The 12652-nt window shown below is 48.3% G+C and overlaps 2 protein-coding genes across 2 annotated transcripts; one reads left to right on the top strand and one right to left on the bottom strand.

Annotated features, from left to right (window-relative positions):
• The first annotated feature begins 5743 nt into the window (after positions 1 to 5743).
• Positions 5744 to 6927, top strand: LOC136938899 (G-protein coupled receptor 4). Its single transcript, XM_067231815.1, has 3 exons — positions 5744 to 5884; positions 6023 to 6262; positions 6382 to 6927. The coding sequence occupies exons 1-3, from the start codon at positions 5744 to 5746 to the stop codon at positions 6925 to 6927; spliced, it is 927 nt and encodes a 308-aa protein (XP_067087916.1).
• A 985-nt stretch (positions 6928 to 7912) lies between these two features.
• Positions 7913 to 10753, bottom strand: LOC136938898 (uncharacterized). The gene is made up of 4 exons (XM_067231813.1): positions 10656 to 10753; positions 9173 to 9318; positions 8729 to 8868; positions 7913 to 8584 (listed from the first exon to the last, which is right to left on the bottom strand). The coding sequence occupies exons 2-4, from the start codon at positions 9315 to 9317 to the stop codon at positions 7913 to 7915; spliced, it is 957 nt and encodes a 318-aa protein (XP_067087914.1). The 5' UTR covers position 9318; positions 10656 to 10753.
• Positions 10754 to 12652: the final 1899 nt, after the last annotated feature.

Here is a 12652-nt window from a genome sequence, read left to right as displayed (position 1 = left end):
GGAGAGACAGAGATGTTTTTATTTATTTCACTGGGCAGTCAACACTCCCCGCTAGCCACCAGCTACACCACACTGGACATTCGGAACCTACTCAGAGAGAGACAGAGAAGAGAGGGAGGCAGAAATCAATAGTTTCACAAAATAGTGTTACAAATGAATCGCAAAACACCATCACTTGCTTATTCACAAGCTCTTGGTACAAAGACAACCTAACACCTCACACCCCACGATCCGAACACAAGAAGACTCTACACTACGTCCATATCAAACCAACATGAAACCCGTCTTGGACCTGGACACCACAGGCGTGTCTGAAGGAAGATCAGAGGGACCCTAAAGGCTCTTACCTGAGGGGAGTCGTACCCCACACACTGCCTCTCTCCTCAGTCCACTCCGGTTGTCACCGCCAGTCTCTCTGGTTCCTGTAGAAGGCGTGTGTTTCCTCCTGAGAGAGCGTGCGTTCCTAAAGCGATCCCCTTCTCCACACAGCCGTCTCACAGGGGCCCGCGCTACTTATAGACGCTCACCTGGGACCAGCAGCGAGCTGCCATAGGACGGACGATCTGATTGGAGGAGCCGGTCTGCTGAGATGGCCGCCCCCCTTTTAGGTGGTCACACCGCAGGGATGTGATTGGACGGTGTGGCAAAATAGAGGAGGGTGACGCCAGAGAGGGATGTTCTGGGATTGGACGGTTGGTGTGGGTGGTGAGGAGGAGGAGGGGGGGTTGTTAGGTAGGCAGGGCCTGAGCTTGGTTGTCGTTGCTTTCTCAATTATTCGTAACCTCTCCATCGCTATTGGTTCGAGGGGCTTACACCGGTGGCGCTGGTCTCAGGTCAGATTCGGCTTCACATCGCTGATAGTCAGAGACGGATGAGACAACAACGTAACTGATCTCAGATCTTGGCTGCAGGGCAAGTTCACCTCCCTCTCGCACCACTAAAGTGTGGCTTCCCCTGATGTAAGGGAGGGAAAATAAACAGGTGATGCAAGGCAGAGCCACTCGGCACTGACAACAAACATGAGAAATATGGAGCAAGTGTTGCACACTTGAAGAAAGTAAAGGGATGTCGGTCTGGTTTGATGGCTTTCCCCACAAGAGAACCAGGGCCAAGGAGCTCTTCAGTGCTCTGTACCTTCACCTTTGGCAGGCACTTCTTCCTCCAGGTGTCATTGATGAGGCACACTTGCGATCCCGTGTCTCATACGGCTTGAGTCTTCACTCCATCTAGGTAGCAACTCACCATGCATCTCTTTCCAATAAGACGCAGCAGCTGTGAAAGGTGTCGAGGGGAGATATGGCTAACATAAGCAGACCCAATCTTCCACCTGGGGAACACCTTTCTGCTCGTAGTCTCTCTTCTAATTGGAAAATGCTTTCTCTGAGAATAGTCGGGGTGTTGGGTGACCCGCTCTGTTGTTCTGTAGTGGCAGGGGAGGTATATTCTACGGTCTGTCCTTTGATATTAGCTGAATCAGTGTTACCTCTTGTGTTCCTTTGGCCTCTGCATCCTTTTGAGAAGTGTCCACTCAGGCCGCATTTGAAGCAGTGGTCACACTGTTCATCTTCTCCCCGGTCTTGACATCCTCTGCATGCCCTCTTCCCTCTGCTTTGGAACTGGTGAGATGGTATTGCTGAGTACTGAAAAAAAATTCTCAGCTCAGCCACTCCCTCTCTCAACTGTTTCACTTCATCCATCAGTTCGGTTTCTGCTGGGCTTTTTGCAGCTTGTAGCTTCTGGCTTTTAACACTGGCCTTCACTGAAGTGCTGTGTTCAGAAGTGCTCTCTTCCCAGATAGCACACATACATCTTGCTGAAATGTCACTTAGCAAATGAACATACAATGGGCTATAGAGCTCCGGACGTCACGTGACTTGATTGTTTACGGACGTCATGTGACTTGACTGTTTACGGACGTCACGTGACTTGACTGTTTACGTCGCCATTTTGGCAGGAAAGTAGTGGCAAAAATGAACAGCGCTAGAACGGATTTCAACCTGTCCGAGTTCACAGCGCACTTTAATTCAAAAGACATAGGCAGATATAAAGCAGAACTTGACGGATTAAACATTAGTGATCCATATAATGCTCCCGGATTTATTTTTACGACCTTTACGAGTGAAATGGAAGGCTTCCCTGACCTTCTGTATCCAGATATTTACAACTCTCTATCAACTTTCATTCGTCCTACTCTGGAGAATCTTTGAAAGCCTACAAAAGCCTGGAGGGATATAAATGGACGCAATCAGTGGGATTAGTGATGAATATTCAGCTTTGAAGTCTACCGGCTACAAATTGCTATGTGTAACATTAATGCAGTCAGCTTTATAACTTGTATAGGAGTCAGGTGGCTGAGCGGTTAGGGAAGCGGGCTTGTAATCAGCTATATCTCCTTGTAATCAGAAGGTTGCCAGTTCGATTCCCGGCCGTGCAGGATGACGTTGTGTCCTTGGGCAAGGCACTTCACCCTACTTGCCTCAGGGGGAATGTCCCTGTACTTACTGTAAGTCGCTCTGGATAAGAGCGTCTGCTGAAATGACAAAATGTAAATGTATAGCTAGCTAGTCTGTAACGTTCGTCAACAGTTAGCTACTAGCAGAATTAGTAGTTGTAGTAGTGGCATAAGCTATAGCAGCAGGTGCAGTAGAAGTAGCAGCACTAGTAGTATCAGTAGGGGTAGTAGTTGTGTTGTTGTGCTCTTGTTGACTGAATATCTACATCTGGTGACTCCACTAATCAGCTAATACCAATCACCTGTGTAAGCGACTTAGTGGAGCGTGTCTGTCTGGTTGCCACGGTGATGGTGCAGCTATGATTGCTAACACGCTGAGGGCAGAGAGAATAACATAGATGTACCTAGAATCCACACCTCAAACAAGTTAACCTTGAAGCAAAACTATACGTCCAATCCAAAAAATAAGGATATTTGCCGAGACCCAAGACTCTGCCGAAACCATAGATATCCTTTATATGTCTGTGCGGACAGAAATACGACTCTACCGGCAGTTTCCAAAAACGTGTACCTTCTGCTTTCCCTGAGAAATTTTTCACCAGATTTGCATTGGTCTCTATGGGGCGAGAGTTGGACTTTGTCTCGCTCTCGTGGGGCTCTGAACAAATGTGTAAGTCTGTTGGATTCAACAGACAACTGTCTACGACCCGCACAACATTTGCTATCTTTTGATCCAAAAATGAAGCATGAAGAGTGAAAATTGTGGCAATGCTGGCAAACTAGAAATATTTTTTCAACAAGATTTCAAGCTCCTCTTCACAGTCAGCACTCTGCTCACGTACACACCCATGTAAATCTCAGAAACGGTCTGAAAAACTCATGAAACATAATCAGTGATATTGAAAAAAGTTGAATAGATATCAAAAAGCTGATTTTAAAAAAATTGTTTAGGGTTTTGTCAACATTGTAAAGTTTAAATGGTGGCTGTAGCTGAAAGATTGAGGAAGAAGAAGGATTTGAAAGTTGAAGAAGTTTAAGAGGATTGAGAGGAACTCCATGGAATGGAAAACTCCATTGGAAAACCATGTTAAAAATATTTGGAATATTGATTTATATTAATTCAAACATAAGAGGTAGAAAGCTGAAAAGTCATAGCACTCATAGCCTGAAACTGCTGATTTTTTGATAGCTGAACGGTTTTAATAGCTGAAGATTTGAAGGAGCTGAAAGGTGTCAAGGAAGAAATAGAATATGAAGAAGTTGAATAAAGATTCGAAGAACAATAGTTGGAATGCTGAAGCAGCATTCCAACTATGAACAAATAATTCTATAAATTCTATAATCCTTGCGAAAAGGGGGTAACGGTTACGACGGTGAACTCTTTGATTGGTCAGTTACTCCCCATCTGGGCGTCATCCTGAGATTCACGTATAGGTGTGAAGTGGTTGGTAACTTTGAGTTCAGTTATTTAAAAATGTCCATGTATTGCTTATACTTCAAAATATAACAATACATTAATAAATGGCTTAATTAAAAAAAAAATTATATCAAGATTGACTGATTTATCATAACAGGAAAGGAAGTTACATTAAAACATCAAATTACATCAACACAGCATTAAAGTGAAATAATCCTTCTAGTGTCCACAAACAGTATTGTCTTTGAGAGATATTTGTAAATCCATTAAATGTCTGTTTTGGATAAATCCTTTGTTTAATCCAGAGTAGGGAGAGGTTGAGAAAGGTGGGCCATTTGGCTGGCTCTTCTCCCCCCCCCCCCCTGGGAGAAGGAGACACCAGGTCTGGCATCAGCCCCTTTGAGGCTCATACAATGCAATCAGTCGTTCTGATGTCGTCAGTGCTGTGTCTTACTGAGGTGATCAGAAATGGCTGTGTTGGCGGTTTGACTCTCTGCTACAGAAGCAGTCGTTGCTTGTGAAGTGAGCTGTAACACGTGTAAAGTGTGAATAAATGAAGACAACCTTTCCCAGCACACTGTTGAGAGTTTTACTGTCTTCAAGTGTGCAACACTTGGGGGTCAGATGGCTGAGCGGTTAGGCAGTCGGGCTATTGATCAGAAGGTTGTTGGTTCGATTCCCAGCCAAGCCAAATTACGTTGTGTCCTTGGGCAAGGCACTTCACCCTACTTGCCTCGGGGGGAATGTCCCTGTACTTACCGTAAGTCGCTCTGGATAAGAGCGTCTGCTAAATCACTAAATGTAAACACTTGCTCCATATTTCTCATGTTTGTTGTCAGTGCCGAGTGGCTCTGCCTTGCATCACCTGTTTATTTGCCCTCCCTTACATCAGGGGAAGCCACACTTTAGTGGTGCGAGAGGGAGGTGAACTTGCCCTGCAGCAAAGATCTGAGATCAGTTACGTTGTTGTCTCATCCGTCTCTGACTATCAGCGATGTGAAGCCTAATCTGACCTGAGACCAGCGCCACCGGTGTAAGCCCCTCGAACCAATAGCGATGGAGAGGTTACGAATAATTGAGAAAGCAACGACAACCAAGCTCAGGCCCTGCCTACCTAACAACCCCCCCTCCTCCTCCTCACCACCCACACCAACTGTCCAATCCCAGAACATCTCTCTCTGGCATCACCCTCCTCTATTTGGCCACGCTGTCCAATCACATCCCTGCAGTGTGATCACCTCAAAGGGGGGCCGCCATCTCAGCAGACCGGCTCCTCCAATCAGATCGTCCGTCCTATGGCAGCTCGCTGCTGGTTCCAGGTGAGCGTCTATAAGTAGCGCGGGCCCCTGTGAGACGGCTGTGTGGAGAAGGGGACCGCTTTAGGAACGCACGCTCTCTCAGGAGGAAACACACGCCTTCTACAGGAACCAGAGAGACTGGCGGTGACAACCGGAGTGGACTGAGGAGAGAGGCAGTGTGTGGGGTACGACTCCCCTCAGGTAAGAGCCTTTAGGGTCCCTCTGATCTTCCTTCAGACACGCCTGTGGTGTCCAGGTCCAAGACGGGTTTCATGTTGGGTTGATATGTACGTAGTGTAGAGTCTTCCTGCGTTCAAATCGTGGGGTGTGAGGTGTTAGGGTGTCTTTGTACCAAGAGCTTGTGAATAAGCAAGTGATGGTGTTTTGCGATTCATTTGTAACACTATTTTGTGAAACTATTGATTTCTGCCTCCCTCCCTCTCCTCTCTCTCTGAGTTGGTTCCAAATGTCCAGTGTGGTGTAGCTGGTGGCTAGCGGGGAGTGTTGACTGCCCAGTAAAGTAAATAAAAACATCTCTGTCCCTCCCTCTCTCTCCTCGTGAACCCATCTTCCAGGATGAGTTATTCCAACGTGACGGCGGTTGACCCGTCTCTGAACTCCACGACCCTGGATACTTCAGAAGTCCGACCCCTCTGGTACCAGCTGTACATATGTGAGCCCTCCCCGTACGCGTTTGTGTTCTACTACAGCGTCAAGGTGAGGCCCTCAGCCCGTCCGTCTGGACATCTGCCCACACTCAAGCTAATCTCATGTTTTTAATGCATTTTACGATCCGTCCATACATCCCTCCTCTAGTTTCTCTTCCTCCTTCTCCTCCTCCTTCCCCCTCCTCAGGTCTTCAACCTGGCGATCGGCACGCCCCTGAACTTGATGGTCATCTGGCTGATCGCCCGCAGCAAAAAGAGCGACTCGTCCACGTCGGACATCTTCATCATCAACCTGGCCATCCTGGACGCCTACTTCTGCCTCATGTCCCCCATCGATATGGTCAACCGGATGGTCCTGGCCAGCGAAGGCGTGTGGTTCTTCCAGCGCTTCGCCTACGGGGTCAAGGATACCGCCCCTCTCTTCCTGGTGAGCAGGAACTCCAGGAGGGTGGAGGGGATGAGGGGAGGGAGGGATGAATGGTTGAACAGATGGATGCATGGATGAAAGACCACATGATGACATCATTCCCCCCCCCCCCCCCCCAGGTGTGCATCTGCATGGACCGCTACGTCGCCGTGGTCCACCCCGTCCTCTTCACCGGCATCCGCGACAACAAGATCCGCGCTGCCGTCTCCGTGGTGGCGTGGTCCCTCATCCTGGCGTACGGCCTCACCAAGAGCATTCTGGGAGTGATGAGCGTCAACGAGATCTTCAGCGGCCTCATCCTCTTCAGCTTCGCCCTCATGATCTTCTGCAACATCTCCGTCGTCTGGGCGCTGAGGCGCTCTGTGGCCGGCAAGGAGGTCATGCACCCCGTGAAGAAGAAAGCCTTGAAGATGGTGCTGACCCTGCTGAGCATCATCGTCTTCAACTACCTCCCCCCCGTGGCCCTCATCCCCTTCTACTCCTACTTCACCGTGGCCCACTTCCGCTGCCGGGTCAGCCCCAGCGTCTTCTCCATCATGGACCTGAGCAGCAGCATCGAGCCCCTGCTCTACGTGACCAAGATGGACCGGCCGGCCTGGATGGGGGAGGGGGCATGTTGCGGGCTGTTCGCCCCCGTCAAGAAGCCCCAGGAGGTGAAGGCGTGATGAGGGGGGGGGTGGGGGGTTGGGTGGAGGTGGAGGGGAAAGAGATGGGATGACTGAGGTAAGGAGGGGGTGGAGAGAGAAAGTAAGAGAGAGAAAGTAAAATAGAGAGAGAAAGTAAGAGAGAGAAAGTAAAATAGAGAGAGAGAAAGTAAGAGAGAGAGAGAAAGTAAGAGAGAGAAAGTAAAAGAGAGACTGGTTGTGCGAACACATTGTTCGCAGTCGTCCCATCTCTCTGCAGCATATTAGCTAATGCATGAGGAAACGTTTTGAATATAGCCACACTAAATAACCACTTAACTTCTCATTAAGGACACCTCTTAATTAAACCCCAGAGGGACCAATCAGAGGCTGGCTAGAGCCTCGTTAGGAGCCAATTAAGGGCAGCATGGAGCCTCGTTAAGGAGAACAGATGGGCTCAATTCAATGCTTTTGATAATAACACGGTTGAACTAGTATAGAAAACCACTATAACCAGGATGACGGTGATGTTTAGGTAGCAAGTTATGACTCAGGAGTAGTCTACATTAAGGCATATAATAGTAGATTAATGGCAGCCTTTCTTGGAAACAGTGGAATTTAGAATAACTACAGAGCGATTTGGATCTTTAATTGTTTTTGTTTATTTTTCAATGTTCTGTCCATCTTGATTGGAGACAACCAACACAGTACAGTTCAGTGGTGTTAGTCTGGTAAATCTATTATATATTGTGTACGTAATTGTGTATTAATGTATCATAATGCATAATGATTGTCTTTGTATGTGCATTGTGATAATAAAAATAAAATACCAAATCAGATGAGATTTCATAGAAGTAGTGAATTACAAAAAACATCAAATTATTTAATAAATTGAACTTGAAAAAAATATTAACGTGTCCATATACTGTATATCGGGTGAGGAACTTGTCTTAATTGGAATAATTTCGGCGCTTCCAGAAGCTTCAGTCCACGCTTCCGGAATATCCGGAATATTCCGGAATATCTCTCAAGCCTGCGTGATTCTAACCTGTAGCTCCTTCAGGCTCTCCGGGCTGGCCTCAGGCCCATCCTCAGAGCTCACGTACCCAGGATAGACGGGGTAGAACCGGGGTGGAGGCAGGCTGGCGATGGGGCCCGCCTCCTCTCCTGCTGGAGGTGCTATCAGCGGGATCAACTTGGCGTGGGCATAGTCAATCTCAAACCCCTCGAAGATCAGCCCCACCCCCCACGCCCCCAACCCCTCCTCCAGGAGCAGAGACACCTTCCGGGTTGCCAGAACGAGCTCCGTGTAATCCCCCTCTTGGAGTCGGAGTATGTCGGAGGTCAGAGGTCGGCGAGGGACGATCACGGTGAGCCCGGGGGAGTTGGGGAAGGGCGTGAGGAACGCCACGTGGCCCCGGTCCTCCCACACCCTCCACTGTTGTTCCTCGCCACGCACGATCCTGGAGAAGAGGCCGGCGTGCCGAGGGTCTTCCCCCAGGAAGGTGAGGTCCGGCGGGGCGTCGGGGGCCGGGAGCCTGGCTCGGATCTGAGCCTGGAGCTCCAGGAGGTGGGCGGGGGGCCGGAGGGGGCCGCCCAGGGAGGTGATGTAGCCGGGGTCGTGAGGGGAGAAGCACTCCTCCTCCGCCAGGTGGGGGCGCCACTCGGACCCCAGGCCGTGCAGGGGGAGGAGACGGATCTGGTGGTGGGGGGTAGAAGGGACGTGTCTCAATAGTGTACCACTGTTTCCTTTCCCCTGGCTATGTGATGTGTTGAGAGCACATAGCCAGGGGAAGAGCACTTTCCAAATGCGCTATTTTCGCCCAGCCCGGTCTCTCTGTACCTGAGCAGGTGAGTCTCTGTGGGGCTTGGAGACCAGGGCACACCTCCGGACGCCCAGCCTGTCACCCAGGAGCCTCCCCAGGGACCGGGCCCCCAGCATCAGGCTCAGGTACTCCCTCTCCGCCAGGTGGAAGATACTTCCTTGAGAGAGGGAGGAGAAGAGGAGAGGGGGAAGTGTTGGAGGGGAGACAACAGCGAGGGTTTCAGGTAAGGAGAGAGAGAGAGAGAGAGAGAGAGGGAGGGAGGGAGGGAGGGAGGGAGGGAGGGAGGGAGGGAGGGAGGGAGGGAGGGAGGGAGGGAGGGAGGGATGAACAGAGGAAGAGCGTGGGGTGGAATGTTGGGACGGAGAAAATAGATACAAGAAGATCAATTATTTGATGATTTACTTCTTTCTATCTTTTTTGTTTACTTTACATCCTCTGGATAGTACAGTAACAGTATCCACCTCTCCCTGGGCCTCCAGCCTCATCTCCCCCAGGAAGAGGCTTCCTCTCCAGGGTAACTGTGCCAGGAGTCCAGGGGGAGGGGTGGAGGTACGCCACCAGCTCCTCAGTCTCCCAGATGACGTGATGAGGAAGTGACGAGGACATTCTGAAACGGGTTATTAGACGCATTGCCATCAATGCTCCCTCTTGCTTTGATTATACTTTCCATCATAACACACTAGTACGCTAGTTCCTACCCGAACCTACCTTATTAAAATTCTTGCAAACATAAAACAAAATATGGCTCAAACAGACCTGTTGTCAGCTTCGGTTGGCTCTTTGTTGACGGTAAAATACTTACAAACTGCTACGAAGGCGATGATAAGCGTGTATATACTATAACGCATGCCAGTCTCGTGTTTAGATTTTGAGCCGGACTGACTCGGAAGTAACATGAAGTTGTATGGTGACGTAGCTTGAACGTTCGTCAAGGTGTACTTCCCCTAAAGGCCACCAGGTGGCGATCTAGCTCAAGTTTTAAATACAGACACTGAATTTATGGCCTGAGGACAAACGCGTTTACAGCAGGATTACGTTACGAATGTGTGCTTTATGAAGGTGTGAGTTTGCGCTCAAGCCAAAAACAATAAAAAACAATCAAATAAAACAGATAAAATTGCATAGTATTAGTGTGAAGGGAGGTAATAGTGTCCTCTGGAAGGGAGATTCTGTTGGGTGGGTGGGTGTTACTGTGGGTGTTGTCGCAGTGCAGAATTGATTCGTGTTTCAGACATGAAAACAGTCTATTACTGCTCTTCCTCTTTCCAATAAACGTCTAAACACACTGCCATGCACACACACACACTGCCATGCACACACTACACACTGCCATGCACACACACACACTGCCATACACACACTACACACTGCCATGCACACACACACACTGCCATGCACACACACACACTGCCATGCACACACCACACACTGCCATGCACACACACACACTGCCATGCACACACCACACACTGCCATGCACACACACACACTGCCATGCACACACTACACACTGCCATGCACACACACACACTGCCATGCACACACACACACTGTCTATCACAAGTACTATCCTCTCTAAACCTGTCTGATCCCCTAGAGTAACAGGCTTGACACAACCACACACACACACACACACACACACACACACACATGAACACACATGTACACACACACACACACACACACATGAACACACACACACACATGAACACACACACACAGACACACACACACACACATGTACACACACACACATGAACACACACACACACACACACACACATGAACACACACACACACACACACACATGAACACATGCACACACACACACACACACACACACACACACATGAACACACACACACACACACACACATGAACACACGCACACACACACACACACACACACACACACACAACACCTTCAGGTTTGTCTTCCTCACCCCCAGACATCCTTTACTGGGCTTCATGTGTTATAAACCGTTGGAATGTGTTCCCGGGTAGCAACTCTGATTTGAATGAAAGGGACCTCGTGAGTCTTGGTAGGAGTCCGGCTGTGACCTGATTAACGGGCCAGAGACCTGGGAAGAACTGAGCTCACAAGCTAACAGGGATTAGGAGCTATTTATACTTCCTGGAAATAGGACATGACTGGGTGTTACCTATCTCTCTCTCGCCTCTCCCTCTCTTTCTCTCTTTCTTTCTCTCTCTCTCTCTCTCTTGCTCTTTCTCCCTCTCTCTCGCTTCTCCCTCTCTTTCTCTCTCTCTCTCTTTCTTTCTCTCTCTCTCTCTCTCCCCTCTCTCTCTCTCCCCCCCCCCCTCTCTCTCTCTCTCTCTCTCTCTCTCTCCCTCTATCACTATCTTTCTCTTTCTCTCTATTTCTCTCTCTATTTATCTCTCTCCCTCTATCTCTCTCTTTCCTTCTTGTCTTTCACCCACCCCTCTCTGCTGCCCTTCTCTCTAGATAACTGTACCCCGACTGTTCACCCACACACAGAATCATCTTACAGTCACTCCAACTGAGCTAGGTAAATCCCTGTCTCTAAGATTACCAGTGCCCCTCGTGTCTCCATAGTAACTGATCTCAGATAGACCGGTCATTTCTGGCATTTGGTGCCATTTGAGTCCCCATGACAACAGTACGGTGTGTTTGTGTAAAAATTGGCTAATATTTCCTTGTTTGAAACCTTATCTTGCATGGGTAACCCCCTCTTACCATAGAACCCAATGACTCATTTCAGCACATGCCCAACATACACATACACACACACACACACACACACATAAATACACACACACACACATACACACACACATACACACAGTGTGGCAGCACGCCATAGACCTTCAGTACTTTGCTGATAGTGGAGACTTGGGTGGGTTCGTAGCGATATCTCTCTCTCCCATGGTGACACCCAGGGGTGATTCTAGGATCAGACCTTCAGGTGGGCTCAGCCCCCAATGAGAATGTGACATGGATACAGTGCCTTGCAAAAGTTTTAAACCCCCCTGCTAATACATAACTAATTTCACTGGATAACAACTAATACATGTATTTATTATTATGCAAAATACTGAATGAAAAAACTAAGATTTTTTCTTTCAATTTTTTTTTCTTGCTTTCTTCATGAACTATCAGCATCAAATGAAACTATAATGATGTGTCAACAATAAATAAACATTGTTTTAACACGTTAGAGCACTAAAACTTAAGATAATAATAATAATTCAATTTTATTTTTTAGGGGTGCTGAGATTAAAGGTATGCTTGAGCACCCCTAAAAAGAGTCTAAAATCGCCACTGGTGACACCTCAATATTCTGTCTCTGACTCTCACTCTCCCTTTCTCACTTCAAATTCAATGTTTTATTGGCACAAACTAGAAAATACTTAGGCAAAGCTAACGTGGTGAGAGTGAAATACAAATGTAAAAGTGACTAAGACTTTACTGTATTCACTACATCTTTGTTTTGATCTCCCACTCTTCCAGCCCTCCAAAACATTCTAGAACTCTAAACTCTCCTAGAACTCTAAACTCTTAGAACTCTAAACTCCTAGAACTCTAGAAGTTGGTGGGAAAGCAGAGGTTCTTATCGACTGCTGGTGCTTGGCTGTTGAAGGAGTCTTTATCTGCAGCAGCTCACTCCCTCCCTGCTCTCACAGTCCCACCGATATTCTCCCTCTTTCCCTGTCTCTCTATCTCTCTCCTTCTCTCCCACTCGCTTTCTTCCTTTATTCTTCTCTCTCTCTCTCTCTCTCTCTCTCTCTCTCTCTCTCTCTCTCTCTCTCTCTCTCTCTCTCTCTCTCTCTCTCTCCCTCCCTCCTTCTCTCTGGCCTTGGGGGTTTAGCAGTGCCACACAAAGGCATGGATGGCCTTTACTTCTGTGGGAGGCGTGTGACTGTGTGTGTGTGACTGTGTGTGTGTGACTGTGTGTGTATG

The sequence above is a fragment of the Osmerus mordax genome (assembly GCF_038355195.1).
Source record: "Osmerus mordax isolate fOsmMor3 chromosome 21 unlocalized genomic scaffold, fOsmMor3.pri SUPER_21_unloc_2, whole genome shotgun sequence".
In the NCBI taxonomy this organism is placed as follows: Eukaryota; Metazoa; Chordata; class Actinopteri; order Osmeriformes; family Osmeridae; genus Osmerus; species Osmerus mordax.
The sequence above is the reverse complement of the archived record's forward strand: the minus strand, read 5'-3'. Positions and strand labels throughout refer to the sequence as shown.

What these genes read in the sequence shown, in the direction of transcription:
- LOC136938899 (XM_067231815.1), top strand. Translation starts at nt 5,744, where the DNA reads ATGAGTTATTCCAACGTGACGGCGGTTGACCCGTCTCTGAACTCCACG. An exon ending in TGTTCTACTACAGCGTCAAG is followed by an intron (nt 5,885 to 6,022) that starts GTGAGGCCCTCA and finishes CCCCCTCCTCAG; the next exon opens with GTCTTCAACCTGGCGATCGG. An exon ending in ATACCGCCCCTCTCTTCCTG is followed by an intron (nt 6,263 to 6,381) that starts GTGAGCAGGAAC and finishes CCCCCCCCCCAG; the next exon opens with GTGTGCATCTGCATGGACCG.
- LOC136938898 (XM_067231813.1), bottom strand. Translation starts at nt 9,317, where the DNA reads ATGTCCTCGTCACTTCCTCATCACGTCATCTGGGAGACTGAGGAGCTG. An exon ending in GGCTGGAGGCCCAGGGAGAG is followed by an intron (nt 8,869 to 9,172) that starts GTGGATACTGTT and finishes CCCTCTCTCAAG; the next exon opens with GAAGTATCTTCCACCTGGCG. An exon ending in ACAGAGACTCACCTGCTCAG is followed by an intron (nt 8,585 to 8,728) that starts GTACAGAGAGAC and finishes CCCCACCACCAG; the next exon opens with ATCCGTCTCCTCCCCCTGCA.